The sequence below is a fragment of the Zeugodacus cucurbitae genome, chromosome 2 (assembly GCF_028554725.1).
Source record: "Zeugodacus cucurbitae isolate PBARC_wt_2022May chromosome 2, idZeuCucr1.2, whole genome shotgun sequence".
In the NCBI taxonomy this organism is placed as follows: Eukaryota; Metazoa; Arthropoda; class Insecta; order Diptera; family Tephritidae; genus Zeugodacus; species Zeugodacus cucurbitae.
In genome coordinates, this window is record NC_071667.1 from 87,602,715 (window position 1) to 87,622,908 (window position 20,194).

At 32.7% G+C, this 20,194-nt stretch overlaps 3 protein-coding genes across 7 annotated transcripts in view; 1 reads left to right on the plus strand and 2 right to left on the minus strand.

Moving 5' to 3' along the window:
- Positions 1-967: 967 nt before the first annotated feature.
- On the plus strand, positions 968-5,678 carry LOC105214267 (histidine-rich protein PFHRP-II). Of its 2 annotated transcripts, none has more exons than XM_011187598.3 (2): positions 968-1,215; positions 4,038-5,678. In XM_011187598.3, the coding sequence occupies exons 1-2, from the start codon at positions 1,204-1,206 to the stop codon at positions 5,157-5,159; spliced, it is 1,134 nt and encodes a 377-aa protein (XP_011185900.1). In that variant the 5' UTR covers positions 968-1,203; the 3' UTR covers positions 5,160-5,678. The 2 variants fall into 2 exon arrangements, with proteins under 2 accessions (XP_011185900.1, XP_054082333.1); XM_054226358.1 differs by lacking the exon at positions 968-1,215 and adding an exon at positions 3,914-3,961.
- On the minus strand, positions 5,125-11,054 carry LOC105214268 (ATP synthase subunit beta, mitochondrial). The gene is made up of 7 exons (XM_011187600.3): positions 9,235-11,054; positions 9,086-9,184; positions 8,724-8,998; positions 8,403-8,672; positions 7,898-8,351; positions 7,549-7,835; positions 5,125-7,496 (listed from the first exon to the last, which is right to left on the minus strand). Exons 1-7 carry the CDS (start codon positions 9,272-9,274, stop codon positions 7,206-7,208), a joined length of 1,716 nt encoding a protein of 571 aa, XP_011185902.1. The 5' UTR covers positions 9,275-11,054; the 3' UTR covers positions 5,125-7,205.
- A 391-nt stretch (positions 11,055-11,445) lies between these two features.
- LOC105214265 (octopamine receptor Oamb) overlaps positions 11,446-20,194 on the minus strand; it is a 29,131-nt gene continuing 20,382 nt past the window's right edge. For 3 of the 4 annotated variants that reach the window (XM_011187592.3, XM_054226333.1, XM_054226339.1), the window contains one exon: positions 11,446-15,254. In XM_011187592.3, the coding sequence (XP_011185894.1) occupies positions 14,308-15,254 (947 nt within the window). In that variant the 3' untranslated portion in view covers positions 11,446-14,307. Of the gene's footprint in view, positions 15,255-15,293; positions 18,324-20,194 lie in introns of those variants that run through there. The other variant, XM_054226345.1, reaches the window with a different exon arrangement.

Genomic DNA, 20,194 nt, shown 5'->3' on the forward strand with positions numbered 1-20,194 from the left:
GTTGGAAATGTAAAAATCGTCAAAATGAAAAGGCAAGTATTGATAAAAAAAGAGTTTCAACAAATAATAACGCCCATTATTATCAGTCCCATGAAAAGAAATTTTGTGCAAAACTATACTACATGAAACCAACATAGCGCTTTAAAGATTGTACTAAGGTGTGAAGCGTAAATAAGATTCGGCATAGTTCTGCCATAAGTAATATACTGATATTTCTCAACATTAGAAAGAAACCATATGGTGTGCTGGAATCGAATATAAATACACCATAAAAACTGCATTTGGCATATATATGTACTTATATACTCATATAAAACAGTGAAGGAATGTTTGCCTTGCCTTCGGGTGTTACAGTAAGATTGCACAATGTGTTCACAAGCATTTGCCACTTACCTGCAGATACATATGTACATACATACATACATATGTATACACTTATACGATACATACACAAGTATTTGTTATGATACCTCGGCCATTGCACTTGACAAAACCAATTGCGATTCATTTCTTTCGACCGGTTCATTTATTTTTACGTTCGATCAGTTTCTGGTTCTTCGGTTCGTTGCGGCTCTATTTCTTTTTGCGTATAATATTAAGCTTGCTTAAAATACTATTACATGCAATCTTTCGATTACTTCAGCTTGTGTATACGAAATTGTAACAGCGATGCTAGCGTCTATTTTTTCCATTTCATGTTGTTATTGCTTTGCATCGAGTTCTGCACAGAAAAGTTGATACTGTTGTTATGGGTGTACTATGTTAACATTTTGTTAGTATTATTTTTATTGTTGTAATGATTAGTTTGGTTACCATTGTTACAGTTTATTATTGCATAGCTTCCATACAGCTATTGGTGCTGTATATTAACTACTTGTTACAGCTGACTTGCTGTCTATTTATTTTCTTCTGACTAGTATTTGGTGTATTTCATTTTGGGGTTGGTGGTATATATTGGAGGTGCTGGCTATTTTTCAGCACAGTTCGTTAACAGTCCTAGTCGCGAATCTAGGAGGTTAAGCCAACTAGAAAATAAGAAAAAAATATTCAAATTCAAACAAACATTGTGAAGTATGCGAATTAGTTGTATATTAGTTTAATTTTCAAGGAACTGGTTTAATTTGAGGGCTAAGTTTTTTGGTCATAAAGTGTTACTTCAACTGATCACAGCGTAACAAAAGTGTGATCTCGAAATTATAAAATATGAAGCAATATGTAAGTAGACATTCAGTGAAATTACTTATAAGTGAACTAAATAGGAATAACTAAAGTTATTTTTGGATTTTATTTTTATAAAATTTAACTATTTATAACGTAAAGTATCATCATTCTTAAAGACAAGAATTTTAATACAAATAACATAAAATAACTTTCTTACTTCTTCTGCCATTCATTATTATTTACATACAAATATAGTTGAAATGTTGAATATTATTTAAAAAACAAATGGCACCAGAACATTATGTGCTTAGCGAAACATTTTCTTTATCATATAATTAGTACCATATCACTTAATCATAACATGATTTATAATTTTAATATTGCTTATATGCTAACCACGATTTTCTGTCAGCCAGAAAACTATACTGATACAAGAATTTTATAAAGTCGATCCAATTTAACATTATCCAGATTCCTTTATATAAACGTAATTAAAATGACTATCAATATTTTTTAACGTACAAATGCGCAAACAGTTGTAACACCTCGTTTAAAATTCTCACTTACTTCATTAATATACTAGCAGATCGCTCCGGTTTCGCACAAAAACATTTCAAAAGTTATAAGTTTTTACACACTCTCCCATACATATGTATGTACTTTCCGGATTCTTGTGTGGGTTCATTTTAAAAAAGTAAAATGAGGAAAATTCGAACATGAAATTATATAATATTTTATTTGCAATGAGCTAAAACTTGATTACGAAAGTCGCGTACTTTGGAGGTTTTGAAACTTTATTCAGTAAGCAGCTGCGAGCGCTCGTTACTCGGCTCTTTGGCACGCGATTGAGATGCGAAGAAAACGACTTGCAAGACGATTTTCAGTTTCAAATTAAGATTCTCCATCACGGAATCTTTTTGATATCCTCACATGGGAACTATTTCCAGAAAGTTGAGATTCTAGCAATAAATAGAGCCTATGTTACTCGGTGTGAATGTAGAATTTTTGAAATCGGTACAGTAGTAGTATAATAGTAGTATATATTACTCTAATCATTTATGATCATATATAAGTTAAATGTGTTCATACAAAATGAAGGAGGTATGTGCCTAGTTCATATTACCGGTTTGGTTTACATAATTTTTTTGTATATATCTGGTAAACTACCAAAGCTATAATTACACTTGCTGTTCTATAGTCTCGCAAAAAGTCGATAACGGCCAAACCGCTGTGGTTAATTGCAGTCTTGAAATATTCGGGGAAGGAAAGGTTTAGAAAGAAAGTAAATGTGGAAAAATTGCGAGGAAGATAATAATAAGAGAATTTTATTTGAATTGACAACAAAAAAAAAAAAAAAAAACAAAAATAAAAATATTTTGAAGGTTGTCATTGTTGCTTCGTTAAAATGTTTTTGTCATTGTTCAATTGTATAAGGTTGTGTCGATAGCTCAAAACGATTTGTAACAAGTAAGGAAAGGCTAAGTTCGGCTGCAACTGGACATTTTATACTCTCGAAATTTATTGATTTTACCTGTTAGTAGGCAAATAAACGGTATCAGACTTGAAATTACTGCTACATTGCAAATCTGACGAACTAATCGTATGCCTAAAATCATCAAATTTTTGGCAACACATAAAGAATCGCCAATTAACACTAAGATACAATCAAACTGCGATTGTAGAAGCAGTTGGAAATGGTAGGGTCGCAGTCGACACCTCGAAGGATTAATAACATTTCAAAAAGATTTCTGTCACTTCATGGACTCGAAAGAGGAGCTTATTCATCGTGTTTACCTGACATGAAACGACAATATAATAACAATAAATGGCTTATTGAATGACCAATTTTGGTGGTTAAAAACAAAGATGTCAATGATCTCTATGCGACAATTTAGAATTTCGTTCCAGGAGAGTTGACACAGTTACAAACCAGGATGACATAGTAAATTAAGCGTGTGAAGCCAAGATTTATTGATTTACGCTTAATACAGACCTATAATAATGTATGTCAATCAATATACCGGCTATAACGTATTCGTTTTTATGCGTAAGATTTTTTTTACTATACATATTGAAAAATTTACTGATTAAATGTATACCTTAGCCACAAAAACGTGTGGTCGGGTCTGCTAGTATTATATAGAAAAATGGTATGGAAGGGTTTTACTCAGATTGGTATAAGAAATTTAAAATAGTTGTAATAGTTTGGGTTAAAAACCTCAAATCAACCAATCTCAATGAAATTTTATGTGTAATATTTTCTCGACATCCTGATGCTACGCATGACAGACGGGCAAAGTCATTTCCCCACCACTATTTCACTTTCACAAACCAAACTTTCGAATCAAGAACCAATCAAAGAAATTTAAAAAATACTTTACACCAACACTACATTGGAGGAGTAATAATACATATATATATTCTATATTGATTTTCGTTATTCCAGTGGACTTCATTCCGAATATATGGATAAAATAAACTGCGACAGTATAAAATGTTCGATTATACCCGAACTTAGCCATTACATGTTTTAATATAAAATTTTGCTGATACAAAAAAGTGTGCACACCTTTGGTTTGTACAAATTGCAAGAGTGTATAAAGTTCGACTATTCCCGAGGAAGTTTAATTTTTCTTATTGTTTCTGTTCGTTGATTTCGAGGGTCATTCAATTTTTTTGGATGAATTCTAGTCGAATCTGGGAACGACAAAACTGATTAGGACGATAAGTTGTTTGTTATTATTGACATTTATTATATATAAGAAATATGAAAGTAAATTTTCTTCCAAATTCAAGTTCGGTAGATACATTTGAAAAATTATCTATAAAATTTTAATAAACGAACATTATTATTCATCAATTTCTTGTCTTTTCAGTTAATTTTATTTGTGTTACTCATCTCTACATGTAGCGGGACTCTCAATGGGGTCGTCTCAACGCAATTTCAACATATCGATCCTCATGGTCATACATATTCATATGGTTATGCTGATCCCAACTCCCAGAAACATGAGACGCGTTCTTATGATGGTGTTACACGTGGGTCCTACTCTTACGTAGATGGTAATGGACATGTGCAGTCATTGTCGTATGTTGCTGATCCCCACCATGGCTTCAACGCTGTTGGTACAAATTTACCAAAATCTTCGCCATCTCCAGCTACTCATTTCGCTGCAATTCACAGTGCTGCTGCCCAGTCATACGTGCCATACGCCCATCATTATCCCGAACATATTCCGATATTAACTCATGGTGGCGTGCCCGTGGATACGCCGGAAGTACAACACGCACGTGCTGAACATTATGCTGCCTATGCTGCTGCCGCTGCAGCTGCTGCAGCTCATCCAGAAACATATAATAGTCACTCTCATCATTTGTACAAACGGTCATTATACAGCCATCCCTGGAACTATGCCCATCACAATGCCATTACCCATGTGCCACTGACACATGGAGGCGTTCCTGTTGACACACCAGATGTACAGGCAGCCAAGGCCGAACACTTTGCAGCGCATGCTAAAGCCTTAGGTCATGTGACACAAACAAATGGCGTACCCACGGACACACCTGAAGTAGCTCATGCAAAATCTGCTCATTATGCTGCACATGCTGCTGCCCGTTCTGGTCCCCTACATGGCTATCACATTCCAGTGATCCACAACGGAGTACCAATTGAGACACCGGAAGTTCAACATGCCAAAGCAGCTCATTATGCAGCAGTTATTAAAGCTTCATCTAGAGTTGCTCACGACGTATCAAACGATAACGGAGGTCATTATGACGGGCATTGGAATGATCCTCATAATAATGGTTATACAGAATACAAACATAGAGGTCCAATCCATATTCCAATCATCCACAATGGTGTGCCCGTTGAACCACCAGAGGTCCAGCATGCTCGCGCCGCCCATTTGAATGCGTTGGCTTCTGCTAATCATGGGTCGGGGGACGGTGGTTATTATGAGCATGATGACCATTATCATGCCCAGCATTATTAAAGCTTGACCTTTTACTTTAGACTAATTGCGGATATCGGAAAGAAATATACTTACATATGTACATACATATGTGTGTATATTCATCTGAAAAAATAAAAGAAACGGCGGGCATGATACAAATAAATCGACCATCATTCGACATAATATTATTTAACGAAGAAATAATAACATGAAATGATATGATTTTGTCTCAGAATTTCTTAGTTGCTTATTTGCTTATTTTTTTACATTAACTATTTTCTACATAAAAACAAACAATTACTTCATGGATAATGTAGACGAGTTATTTGCTATAATACGAAATTTGAAATAATCTTTTATTTTCAAAAATGCTTATATACATATACGCATATAAAAATAGTGGTTTACTTATATAGTGATACAATTGTCGGTATATATATATGTATATACATATTTACTAAATAGTGTATACATAGATATAGGAAATTTATAAAAAGTGCACTACTCAAAATGTTAAACTAATTCAAGAAAATAAAGAAATCCATTATTTCCAGATGACCCCCAGTCATTTTTGTAGCTATGCTTTTTAGGATATATACATATAAAATCGCATTTGGTTTATCCGTCCCCTAATAAGTTTACTATACTTCGCAAACTACTATAACTACAACTATCTCTGCCAGCCACATTTGCTATGGTCATTTCATCTTAATCTCTATACGGATGTGTATGCATATAAAAAATGTATGTTACGTTGTTTGTGAGGGATTCACGCCTATTTTAATGAAATTTCGCATGCGTATGCAGTTTGATCCAACTTGAGAGATAGGATAGTTTATATTTAAAATATTACTGTCAATACCCATCCGTCTGTAAAGTCAGGACATACTTAACCCTTGTAGATGATCAAAAACGACTTCTGTAGCGACTAAAAAAATGCAGGGAACAAAAAAGGAATTATGACAAAGCTACAAATTACGCTATACAATTTGGAAAAGAAGATCAAGGTACGGAAGGGTATCTGTGGTTAACCTACATGTAAATTGTCAAGGTCAAAGCCAAAAAGAAATTTTTTTAAAACCAAAGCTGACGAAAAACTTCAAAAGAAGAGCCTTATTCAAAAAATTGTCATTGGGCGTGGTACTGTATCCTACTATTTGACCTATTTAATTCAAATTAAGTACATACTATTATTTACACATTCTTCTGCTGCAATGGACAAACACTACACTACATCTTCCAGATATCGGAATTTTGTAAAATATTTTTGCATGTACGAAACAATAATTTTTATGGAATAATAATTTTGAAACACTTCATTTGCATACAACTTCAAATTGATCCGTCAGCAATTTTTTTCAATTGCCAGCTTTTGGGGATGGTAGAATACGCAATGCATTAAACTGCCAAACATTTTCTGACCGATTATTCACGAAAATTATTATTCGTTTAGCATTCATCTTTAGTATAACAGTATATGCATATATCATATAGTTAACGACAATATAGTGATATTTGTCTTTATAAACAAATAAATCGATCTGGAACTTTGTCTAGCATTGATACTTCTAAAATGATAATTTTCGCCCTTCTCATTCATTTACACCATATATTTAATGTCGTTCCTTTGGTTGAGTTTATATCGCATACATTATTGTCCACCATCCCCGTCCACCATATCTAAGAACATAGTAAATGTTTTTTCTTCCGAATCTCTTACACGTTACATTAGCAGTATTCGATTCGCGAAACCCTAAAGTAAATCGAATTGAACAAACTATCTATTCCAAGAGATAGTAGTTTAACCAAACATGGAGTATTTCCGGTAAACCTTTCGCTAATATGTTGCACTGACGCATGCGCAATTGTGAGCTTTTCTTAAAATGCAGAATATACTGATAACTCTGCGAAGTAGATCCGCCAAATTGAATATTATTTTGTAATATTGTACATGTTTTACATAGGCGTTCAAAATTTGAAAAAAAACCGCGCGAATTCAGTTATAGAGCCAATACATGAAGTGATATTTAAATATTATACATCAAATCTAAGCATTTTTCTCATATATATTATATATTCGAATATTTATTTCTCTATCGCCATAGACATTGCCAAATTTGAGGCTTTAGCGATAGAATCATTTATATCGCCCACCATATAGAATGCAATCTCTGGTAAGTCATCCATTTCACCGCTTAAAATACGTTTAAAGCCGTCTACTGTTTTTTCGATTGGAACCATTTTGCCAGGGTGACCAGTAAATATTTCTGCTACTTGAAATGGCTGAGAAAGAAACCGTTGAATTTTTCGAGCACGTGCTACGATTAATTTATCATCTTCTGAAAGTTCGTCCATACCAAGAATTGCAATGATATCCTGCAATATAGAAATATGTTATTACAAATTTGAGTGCTACAATTTAACTCACCTGAAGTGATTTATATGATTGAAGAGTCTTTTGTACTCCTCTGGCTACATTATAGTGTTCTTCGCCAACAATGGCTGGATCCATTATACGTGATGTCGAATCCAAGGGATCCACTGCCGGATATATACCCAATTCGGCGATAGCACGTGACAATACGGTGGTGGCATCTAAATGTGCAAAGGTAGCGGCGGGTGCTGGGTCAGTAAGGTCGTCGGCTGGTACATAAACTGCTTGCACAGAAGTAATGGAACCATTTGTAGTGCTGGTAATACGTTCTTGCATAGAACCTAATCGAAGAGGAAACCATTGGTATCAAGAAAATCTAAATCATATATTACTTGTTGCCTACCCATGTCTGTACCTAGTGTGGGCTGGTAGCCCACTGCTGATGGTATGCGTCCCAACAACGCTGAAACCTCAGCCCCCGCTTGAGTGAAACGAAATATGTTGTCTATAAATAGTAGAACATCCTGACCATCAATATCGCGGAAATACTCGGCTATTGTCAGACCAGTTAATACGACACGTGAGCGCGCTCCTGGGGGTTCATTCATTTGTCCATACACCAAAGCTACTTTGGAACTATCATCTTCGATTGAAATTACTTTGGATTCAATCATTTCCATATATAGGTCATTTCCTTCTCGGGTTCGTTCTCCAGCACCGACGAAAACGGAATAACCTCCATGTTTTTTAGCAACATTGTTGATTAGTTCCATTATAAGAACAGTTTTACCTACACCAGCGCCACCAAAGAGGCCAATTTTTCCTCCTTTTACATATGGAGCCAGGAGATCAATCACCTATATATTAAACTATTTTTAAGAGAATAATGATTCACTATAAAAACGTACCTTTATTCCAGTTTCAAGCAATGTGGGATTTACATTTAACTCTATCATTTCCGGGGGTTCCGCATGTATAAAGGAATGATAATCGGATTTGATGGGACCGCGTTCATCAATGGGTTCCCCAACAACATTCATAATCCGACCTAAGCAAGATTTTCCGACTGGAACTCTGATTGGATACCCAGTATCTATAACCTTCTGCCCTCGACGTAGTCCCTCTGTACTGTCCATTGCAACAGAACGCACAATGCCATTGCCAAGGTGATGAAAAACCTATGAAAACACTTAAAGGTCTTTTGTTGTATTAAGAAATTCTTCATATACTTCCAAAACTAATTTTCCATTTGGGTATTCTGGTACAATCATTGCATTCATAACATCAGGTAATTTTTTTTCAAAAATGACATCCACTACAGGGCCTATAATAGCAAAAATTTGTCCAATAGCCGCTTCCTTGGGACGAATTGAATTTCCATTTTGTGCATCTCTAACATTCTTATTGAGCGAAACATTGTTATCTACATTTTCCGATTCGCCCCGGATAGATCGATTATTTACTTCTTCTGCATCATCGCAGGCCGTTTCTTTATTAGGTGGCTCTTTAAAAGTGATGATTTTAAAGTGTTAAGGTTTGTGGTAACAGATACATACATACATATACATATATTATCACGTAGTTTACTTACTGGATGTACACAATTTCCTATTTACAATACCGTTAGAATTGAACACGGGGTAACAAAAGCTTCTTCCTCGTATTGTTCGTAAATCCGAATATATTAAAGCTGTCATTTTTTTGGTTAAAAGAGAAAGATTTCGTGTTAATATAACTTACTTTGCGATAAGCGTTGAAAATACAACAAAACTCGATCCATGTTCCCTTTATTTATGAATTATTAAATAAATTCTCGGTATATAAATGTATTCATACGTACGTTTTGTCAAATATTGCTCAGTTAAAAATTGCACAGTTATTCACACCGAAGTATAAAGTTACTAAAAACTGTAAAACTTGTAATTAAAAGTAATAAACAATTATGTTTACACAGTTTATGCAATAATCTCCAATTCGAAATAAATTTATTATGATGATGATGATGTTTTTTATATTTTCGTTTAAGATCATAATGTATTTATTTTTAGTTTGAAAGCCTAACCACATAATTTATGATTTAAGCAATATATATTTTATATCGTACAAATATGCATACGTGTAGTACATATATCTATATAGATTTCACCAACTGAACTGAATGTATACAACTAAATTCTTTATTAAAAATTTCGCAATAAGTATACGATTTTTGTTTAAATAATAAATTATAAATACAAATAATCATTACATTTAAAATAATGAATTATAATATATACACACATAAATTAAATATTCCAATAATTCTAGAAATTATAACCTCGCTCTAAACGATTTGTTAGAACAATTCTATCTAAAGTTAATCGCAATAGACAAAGATGACGGTACAAATTATGTATGCCCATTGGACTATCTGTGAAAGCGATATTTTAATAAAACAATGCATGAGCACATACAAACATACATACATATGTATCTTGTAAATACTAAAGTTCTGGCAATGCAGTGGTTTAAAATAAAATATACTAGCGTTGCTATAATATGTGAATTTGCGAAACTGATAAATAGCTACATAATAATATATGTAAATGAAAATTGGAAACAAACAAACAAGTAAAGGAGGTATTAGTTTGAGTATAAACGAACACTTTACACTCTCGCAAGTCTCAATTGCGTAAAAAATATTTTCAGGTATTGGTAGAACCTGCGATAAAGATATGTACAAGCATCATGTCATTGGAATCGAGAGTGTAAATCACCTTCCCAACTTTGACAGTGACTGGATTGGGTAGGTATTGCCGTTTAGACTCTTGCAACTTGTTGCACAGAGCAACATGTGGAGCTAAATAAAACTATCAACTGGACACAGATGGAATTTACAATTTATAAACGGTATCGGAATAAGAAATACTGCGTTGTAGGTGAGGCATCGCCCATTTTAAAATACCGGTTAATACTGAAAATACCGGTAAATCTATCAGATATAAATTATTGAAGCTATGTTATTCATTTTTTGCGACAGATCAAATTACTATTAGGATAAGATGCTATTCTAATTTCATTAAAAATCTATCAAATCGTCCATTTAGTTCGGTAAAAAGTCAACCACGTCTCATATTCGGAATCTGGGGAGTTATGGTCCGATTTCGAGCATTTTCATTATGGGAATGAATTTATTCGAATTCGATTTTAAAATTCCGAAATATTTCACGGTTGGCGATGTGCTCGGTATCGTTTCAATTTACACCTCCATGCAAGTTTTATAAAAAAAATCAATTACTGTCATATTCTGATACTGTCAGATTATCTATTTCATGTTTGTCTCAATTCTTTCTTGTTTACATTTTGACCATTTTTGGATCACAATATGTGTGACGTGCGATGTCCCGATGGCACATAATTCCTGTACTCTTGGCTAACCGAAGAATTTTATTGAACACCGGCAGATATAATAAAATCATGGTTTGAAATTTAATACTTGCGCTTACTTTGTATACGATATTAATAACACGAATTGTTGATTTTCAAGACATTTATTGAAAATGTAATTTTGTAGAAAAAATGCAGACTCTTAATATACAAAACTGCGAAGTCTCAAAACCCACATTAAAACCAATAAATTCACTAAAAATGCAGAAGAAATTTGCCTTTTATCACCAGCACTTACTAAACGTTTTCTACCAATGGCTGAATAGTGATATGCAACAAATGTTGCTGGGACGATATCATGAGGTGCACAATAATTAATTAATTCATCAGTTAAATAGAAATCTGACTCCAAACAGACTATGAATCCATCAATATTCCCAATGTCTTCCCAATTGCCTTTGTTCATGCATAAGAAGGAATTGCGGTTGGTTACTTTCAACCGAGCGCAATTATTAATTGTACTTTCACCAATCGTTACAAAGAAATGGTTTCTATGGTCCTCAGGAAATTGAAAGACCGTGTATATTTCCTTGGGATTAACCATTTCATCCTTATATTTAATCAACGCATCTCCGGGATAACTGCTGATACAAATTCGCTTTAACTCTTGGTTTTGAAGAATTTTGCATCGAGAACTCAATCGAAGACATTGTGCCACGGTACTTAATTTCCAGGCCAAGAAGAATGATATGAAAATAATTTTGTAACTAAACATCACGAAAGCATATATGTACATATATTGCAGTTTGTTATCACATTTTTTCAGAGTTGAAGACAAATTTATTTTTTCTTACTTAGATCTCTTTCTTAGTTAGATATTTAAAGTTTTTGCATTAATATTGACACAAGTAGGTAAACTGTAAATAACCAAGTAAGGAAGGGCTAAGTTCGAATGTAAACGAATGTTTCTCCTTTTGGCAGTTTGGCGCCAATTGGTAATACCAAGTGAAGCCAGGTTCTTCTCCACCTGGTCCTTCCAACGGAGTGGAAGTCTTCCTCGGCTTCCACCAGCGGGTACTGTATCGAACACTTTCAGAGCTGGAGCACTTTCGTCCATTCCAACAACAAGACCTAGCCAGCGTAGCCGCTGTCTTTTTATTCGCTGAACTATGTCAATGTCGTCGAATAACACATACAGATCATTATGACATCCCCTGTGATATTCGCCGACCCAGTACATAGTATCACCTGTTGGCAAGAGTGATTCTGCGTTGGATTTCAAGGCTGACATTATTGGTGTTGATGTTGGTGCCTAGGTATACGAAACAGGTAAAGCGCCCAATACACTATACCAGCATGCTGGCGCAATCACTTATCGCACAATCTGCTGGAGCAAAACCAAAACGATTTTGATATATTTCTGATTGCACAAGCATGCTGGCGTAGTGTATTGTGAATTTACCGTATTTAATTGGAATTTTCAAGAATATTTTGGTGAGAATTAATTGAAAATTCGATAACTCAAAGTCTCTGTAACTCGATGTTTTTTGTGGATTATGATGATTTGAATTAAAGAAGTTTCACTGTATGGATATTGCGACTTAAATTTTAAATATAAATTCCATCAAGTTGGAGCAAACTGCACAAGTGGGCAAAATTTTATTAAAATCTGTTCTGTAGTTTAGATGTGAATCCCGGACAAACAACGTGATATGACATTTTTATATATGTACTAGTGGCCGAGCCACGCATGGAAGTAATTATTCCGGGCAACGATTCAAACGCCGATTTAAGCGAATTGTGAGGCAATATTCAAATTTTTTTGATTGTACAACATTGTGCGTTGATATGAATTTCTCCCAAACATAATTTATAGCTTTTTTAATGAAATATTTAACACATTCGCACGGCACATTTTTTTCCATCATAATCTTTATATATGTGGGAATGGTTCGATCTGGCAGCACAGAAGAAGAAGATGACGTTGAATAGTAGTAGTTGAAGACGGCGAGCGTGAGTAAGATGTATACGACGTGAAGCAGCCAGTTTTCTTAATGAATAACTCGTTTTAATTCATATTCAAATCATTTAAAGTATTATAATTCATTAACATTCAAATATAAATCATTTGTATTTATCATCATTTAAATCATTATAATCATTTTCAATAACTAAAATAAAGTGAAATACACCATTCCACATATGTATATATAATATAAATGAAATACATTTACTTGTTTGAACTTAATATTCTGTACATGATGAATGAAAAATAAATTGTTAGTTGGTAAGTGAGTTATGGTTATTGTAATTCTAATTTCAAAATAGTACAAAAATGGGATAAAATAAACTACTTATGTAATGTTTATGAAGAAAGTAGTACATAAGTATGTATTTACTTGTAACTCGGCTGGAATAACTAACAAATATTATATACTTATGTATGTATGCATGTATGTAGTTTGTACAGACGACCACATTTGATTCTATATAGACTGAAACATTTTCAAAACTTGAAATAAGAAACTTGTAACGTGTAAATTATTTAAACTTATTTAATATGGAGTAGCAATAGAAAATGCAGGATTTATACTATAAGCTTTATTTGAATTACTGATTTTTTATTGAGGTGTTTTGCTGATATACGAAAAATAACCGTTAAATAAATATCCTAAAGTAAAAAACTCTTTTATAACAACTTTTTGTAACAAATTACATCATCGTATTATTATTATAATACAAAATTAAATTTATTTTTTCAATTGCCATATCATTCTTGTTAATTTATAAAATAAAAAATATTAGTTTATATAAAACTCTCAGTCAAATCTCTTACCCAAATCATAGTACAGTGGAACTACCATAACTCGAACTTTTGAATTGGCTATAGCGTTTCCTTCCATAACTCAAACTTCTTTAACGCGAACTATAATATTACACTTATGAATTGCATAAATCATGTAACAAAGGCATGCGATACATAGTCAAGAGCCAAATAATAGCAAACTGCAACAATCTGAATTACAGAATACATGTATATGTATGAAACTTTATGCGAAGTAAATGAATAAATCTGGGTATACGTCTCTCTAACTCGAAGTTTTTTTGTGATTCGAGTTAGAGAAGTTCCACTGTATTTCTATTTTTATACTACCTTACATGCAGAAGAAGTGTGATTTTGAATGTACTCTATAAATTACTTTATTTACACAAATTTACGTTTCCTAAATTATTTTGATTTGTACTAAAAATAAATCTCGTTCACACTTTGCAAATACTTTGGGATCATGTAAAGTAAAGGCTTCACAGAATTCACATAATTATCCATTTAAGAATATGATGCATAATAATTTTGTTCTCCTGCAAACTATCGAAAGAGAAACATACTAACTGCTTTCGTGAAACTACATATTATTCTGAAAATTAGGAAACAGACCGAGAAGATTGTCACCTATAGTCGTTAATTAGTTCTGGACGATGTATTTCACTTTCTTCACCTAGCGAATGAAACTTTAGTGCACTCGGAGTTATGCTAGGTGTTCGATCACGAAAGCGTCCAGCCGAAATATCACTGCCCCGCCGAGAACTTTTTAATGAATTGATTTCTTGAGAAAAAGAGCAATGACAAATAATAACCTTAAATGCAGAACGAAAATCTTTAGAAAACAGCGCATAAATCATCGGGTTGATCGCGGAGTTACAGTAACCAAGCCAAAAAAGTATGGAGAAAAGTATTGGATCTATGCAATCCTGACAGAAGGCGCGAATAATATAAATTGTAAAAAATGGCAGCCAGCAGAAAATGAAGAGACCAACAATTATAGCAAGAGTTTTTGTAGCTTTAGTTTCTGTTCGAAAACGTTTTACTTGCGTTTTGAGATTCCTTCGCCCGATTTTTTTGTTTCGATGTGATTGATGTTGCTGCACAAATGCCGTTCCATGCTGATGAGTTATATCACTGGAGTTTGATTGACGACGCTCAATGTCTGTTGTACACTTGTCAACTTGTAAATAGCAATTATTGCTTTGCTGTTGGGGAAAGAGTTGTGACTCGGTCGTTTCGCTGCCGCTGACTGAATTGTAGTGCACCGCATAAAGGGTGCTGCCACTGTTGAAAGGACGGTTTTCAACAGAAACTGTCGACTCACCAGCAGTCAATTCATTAATAGTTTCACTGGACGCATATGACACGGATATTTTAATTTTATCGGGATTATGAGTCCGGCGAGTGGTATATTTTGAAAGACGCTCTGGTGATGGAGTGCCCAATGTAGTGGTGGTGCTTTGGGTGCTGCCACTACTGTAGGTTGAATCGTGTTGGTTCGAACCGCGTCCACGATGAATTCGTAATGTTAATCGTTTTTCTTCGAAACGTGAACCAATACATTTAGAACCTATAGAAAATCCAAAAAAGGAATTAAACAAAATTATAATATTAATTTATTAGTACACAGTATTTTATATATTTATGTGAAAAATAATTATTATTATGTATATGCATACTTATATTGTGCATTGTTTGAATTTAAAGCCTGGAATTATTTCTCTTTAGGAGTAATGCTAAAAAAATAAGAAATGAAATACCTCCAAAAAGTACTAATGTTTTATATATTTCCAACTAATGCAATTATTGAATTCTTCCCCTACCTTAATATGCTAAAAAATAGATGAGTAATAATTTACAGATTAAGAAAATTTTCAAATATTGTTTAGTTCAATTCTTAAAGCTCTTGAAACCAAAAGAAAGAAATTTAGTTTTCAATTGCTATACCATACTTGTTTATTTTTTTGTAAAATATCAATTATTAGTTTCTTTATATAAAGCTCTCATACATAATATTTCTATTTTTTATTACCTTATATACAGGCATATATAAGGAAAGTAAGAATAAACACCGTTGTTTGTGTAAAATTTAGAAACGCATACTCATATGCATTATAATATTTAGTATTTTATTAATTAAAAGATGGTTACTTTTTTTTTTTTAAATCAAATATATTTAACATAGATAATATATTTATAAAAAATATTCATAAAAAGAAACACTAATTCAAATCGAGAGCTATACTTAAATAAAAATGAAATAAATTTATTCTGACTAATATTATTAAAAAAGATTGTAAAATGTTGGTGCCGTCATCCGTCTAATGGGGGGTTCTACAAATTTTCATTGTCCTCCGGACCGTAGACAAAATACGTAGACGGAAGTTTAAATTATACCTAAATGCCTCATTTTCAAAATACATATTTGGAAATATTGTAAAGTAGCTTAAGTTGACGTTGGTATATACATACATATATATATATATCTATTTCCTTTTTATCATGATTTTTCTAGGATATTGTTTAACATAGAACACAACGTCGAGTTTTGATTAAATGTCCCTGTTAACTTAATCATTTCTATACGTATCCACTTTAATAAAATAAATATAGTAGCGTGGGTTTCGTTTCTTTTATTGTCATTTTTATCCATTAAGTATGTTTTGAGTTTTAATTTCATTAAGAAATTCCCTTAAAGTATTTTGTGGCAATAATATACGAAATGTATTATACATATATAATATTATATATACGTAGCAATCCACATATGTGTCATTGTATAAATATGTTAGTTCTATATGTTTTAAAATAAAAATATCAGACATCTATAAAATTTTATGATTTTGTTTAGTTGCACAAAGGTAGAGATTGCATATTATCTCTATATATTCTACATATTTTTTATATTTTCTGAATATTATAATTTTGTAAAACTTTGTATTAATGTATATATTAAAGTTTAAATGTTATTTTCTTTGGATTTGAATGCTTTAATTTATAAGGTATATTATATACATATACACGTATACCTATGGTAAATATTTATGTTATTTATACATACTTGCATGCACGTATGCATATCGAATATAGAATAACAATTAAATTTTTCCATTTTCTAGTCTTTTGTTATTGCTTTGTGCAGATATGGATAAAAGTTATAAATATTAATACACTAGTTAATGCGTTTGTTCTGTTTAAAATGTTAAAAAAAAAAATTTTAATAGAATTTATTAGAAATAGCTCTATCGATTTTACATTTTCATTTCAGATAGTGTGAAACTCCATTATGTAAGCCAAACGGAGCAAGGGTATTACAAAGCGTAAACGAATAAAAGCACCTCTGTTTTCCAGTACATCTAAGAATTTGCTCATCAAAATGAGTTACAAATTATTTGTTCAAGCGCATGTGTGTGCAAATTCGAATACCGCTTAAATGTTCGAATATGGAAATTGAATTTCTCCTCAGTTTATTTGATAATATCAGCTCATTCATTTAACAGAGAAGATATTAAAATAACTGCGTTTTATTTTTTAGATGGTCCAATATATTTTCCAACATGTGGGAAAAATTAAAAGAAACTATTTAAAAAATGTATTCTCACATCCACTTAGTGTCAATACTCTCATTAAAATTAATTTTATAAACGCATATATGTATGTATGTACGTCTATGTTTTTGTTAATTATCATATTAAGCACAGAGATTAACCAAAATGTATTCCAGCATCCTCATCATCTGAGCAACCAGAAATAGTTTTATGGAATGTAGCCGGTGCCATTAATGCCCGAGCAGCAATCATTTGGAAATTCTCAGATGCACGGAATCCGCTACGAGTGCAAACACATCGGCAAAGTATGCGTTTAAAAGCGATGCGAAATTCATTAGAGAAGAGGGCATATATGAGGGGATTGACCGCCGAATTACAGTAGCCCAACCAAAAAAGTATTGAAAAAATTGTGGGTTCAATGCACTCTTCACAAAAGGCCCGTATTAAGTATATAGTAAAAAAAGGTAGCCAGCAAAAAATAAAACCGCCAACGATAATGGCGAGTGTTTTTGCTGCTTTTGTTTCCACGTGGAAGCGTTTTACTTGAAATTTGGCACTACGTTTACCTCCACGCCTTTTCCCTGGCAAATTGATCATGCTGCTGATATCACCGCCAAAAGCTGCCACTATATCCCGTTTACTGCCGGTCATACTTTCGCTTGTATTTACAATGCATGCGGCCTTGCCAAAAGAAGTCTCACCAATCTCGCAGCCGCTTGTCTTGAAAGAAGGCCGTCGGCCGTTCTTAAATTCTAACTTGCTACCCGTGTTTTCTATAATGGGGGTAGAATAAGGGGGGTTAGAGTTAACAAACTCTGATCGCAAATCTAGAACATTATCAGACGAAGGGAAGGACACTTTAATCGATATTTTTTCATGGCGCTGTCGGTGTATACGCATTGAGGTGGTGCGTCTTGGAGTATGTGGTATAGAGTTGCCATCGTCTCCGTTGCTATTTATACTAAGCGTAGAAGACACAGAATGCATGGAGAGAGGAGCTCGCTGTGGTGCCCCGAGTGGCCTACCACGGTGCATGCGTAATATCATCTGAGATTGGTTGGTTTGGCTGCTGGTAGCATCGCGGGGACTACCTGAAAGTAAATTATTGAGGTTTGGAACCAGTATTGCATTTTAGCTTTGGGAATCTCATGCTAAAATATGTAGATATGTTTTATTATATTTATTTGTGAGTTATAGTTATATTCAATTTACACATTTATAGACAAACAGGGAACCACTTAGATGTTGAGAAACATTATCTATTGGACACGAACTATTTCTGAAGATATGTGTGTATTTGTATCTCATACTTATTGATGTTGTAATAAAACATTTTTACAAGAAATGATATGTCGTCGGAAGAATTGGGAAAAATCAAAAGGATATTAAGTTAAATATATTTTTCGCATAAATTTTACATGCATATATATGTAATTCAATATATACAAAAGATACATTTGTTCAAGTGTGATTTTCTTCTGTTTTAATGAATTGCGTTGCTATACTTATGGTATGTATTATTTGAAGATGGCTATAATCTTTAGTACCACATTTTTTATAAGGACCCTGAGTCTAGGAAAATGAATTCCTATTGGACAATTACGAAATTATGTACAATTTAATTTGTTTTTAATTCATATTGTGCATATATTCAATTGTAAATACATATGAATGTATGTATGTGGTTCCAAATAGATATGTATTTCCAATATTATATAGGTAGGTAAACATATAGATTCAACTCTGTACATTCAACTCATATATTTTTTAAATATACATATAATGAGAGCCCATTGTAGTTAGAAGTATTCGGATCAAAGTTCTTACACTTTAATATTAATTTTCAAAATATTGCCGGTGTGCGCAAAAAATATTCCTAGCCAGTTCCGCATGGAGTATATTGACTGTTTATTGTTGAGGCCTGACTGACTTACCTCAAAAGTTAGGTTTTTAATAAAAACTGGCTGTTTACGTGGTGTCGGAGTTTTGATAACAAAAGACATGATGTTAGTCTAATGATTTATTACACCTCCTGGACCATCTTATCTTAGTATATACAACCTTTTAAATTTCGGAAAATATTAATTTGTGTTTCTTATATGTATGCAGACTCCTCATATATTGATAATACTTCACACAAATTACGAGGTTGGTTGGATTTCTGATATTCCTAAACTGTTTTTATATATACAATCATATATTTTATTTTAAGAATTCAGCATACCAAAAATACATATTTTAACAAAATTTTGTAAAATTTTTATTTCACAATTCCGAAGAATCAGTCATTGGTTTATAATCTCCCTTGCCGTCTCAAAAACGTGCTTTTGTCAAGGACAGCATAACTCATTATTGGTTCATAGAAAATAAAAAACCAAAAATATTTCGCTGGTATATGGATATCTCTCGTTATTCGATACAGGAAATAAAAACATAAGGAAGGGTTAGGTTCGGGCGTAACCGAACATTATATACTCTAGCAATTTATGTATTTATTTTTACTAAAATATTAATAAGGAGTTGAATGTAGTAACAGTGAAAAAATATCAAACCAATTCAATGAATACTTCATAAACAGTATTGAAGAAATAAGTATAACAATTGAAAAAGTAAAATACATAAATCAAATAAGGAATATTAACAGTAGATTTAAATTAAGGGAAATCATAAGTGGAGAACTGTGTAAAATATGTAAAAATATGAAAAATAAACATGATTTTAATAAAATAAATAGAGACACGATTTTAGATAATTCGGAAAAAATTTGATTATCACTCATGTGAAATAGCGATAAATTATATCATAGATGAATGGAAAACAAAAGGAACAAATAAAAAAAATATTGCTGTTTTCTTGATTTTAAAAGGGCATTTCAAACCATTGATAGAAATATTCTTATAAATAAGATGTATAAATATGGGGATCAAGGAGTCGAACTAAATTGGTTTAAATCATATCTGGA

Coding starts and splice junctions, on each gene's coding strand:
- LOC105214267 (XM_054226358.1), top strand. CDS start 3,929: ATGAAAGTAAATTTTCTTCCAAATTCAAGTTCG. Junction 3,962..4,037: donor TTCTTCCAAATTCAAGTTCG/GTAGATACATTT, acceptor TTGTCTTTTCAG/TTAATTTTATTTGTGTTACT.
- LOC105214268 (XM_011187600.3), bottom strand. CDS start 9,274: ATGGATCGAGTTTTGTTGTATTTTCAACGCTTATCGCAAA. Junction 8,999..9,085: donor TAGGAAATTGTGTACATCCA/GTAAGTAAACTA, acceptor TCACTTTTAAAG/AGCCACCTAATAAAGAAACG. Junction 8,673..8,723: donor ATGGAAAATTAGTTTTGGAA/GTATATGAAGAA, acceptor GTGTTTTCATAG/GTTTTTCATCACCTTGGCAA.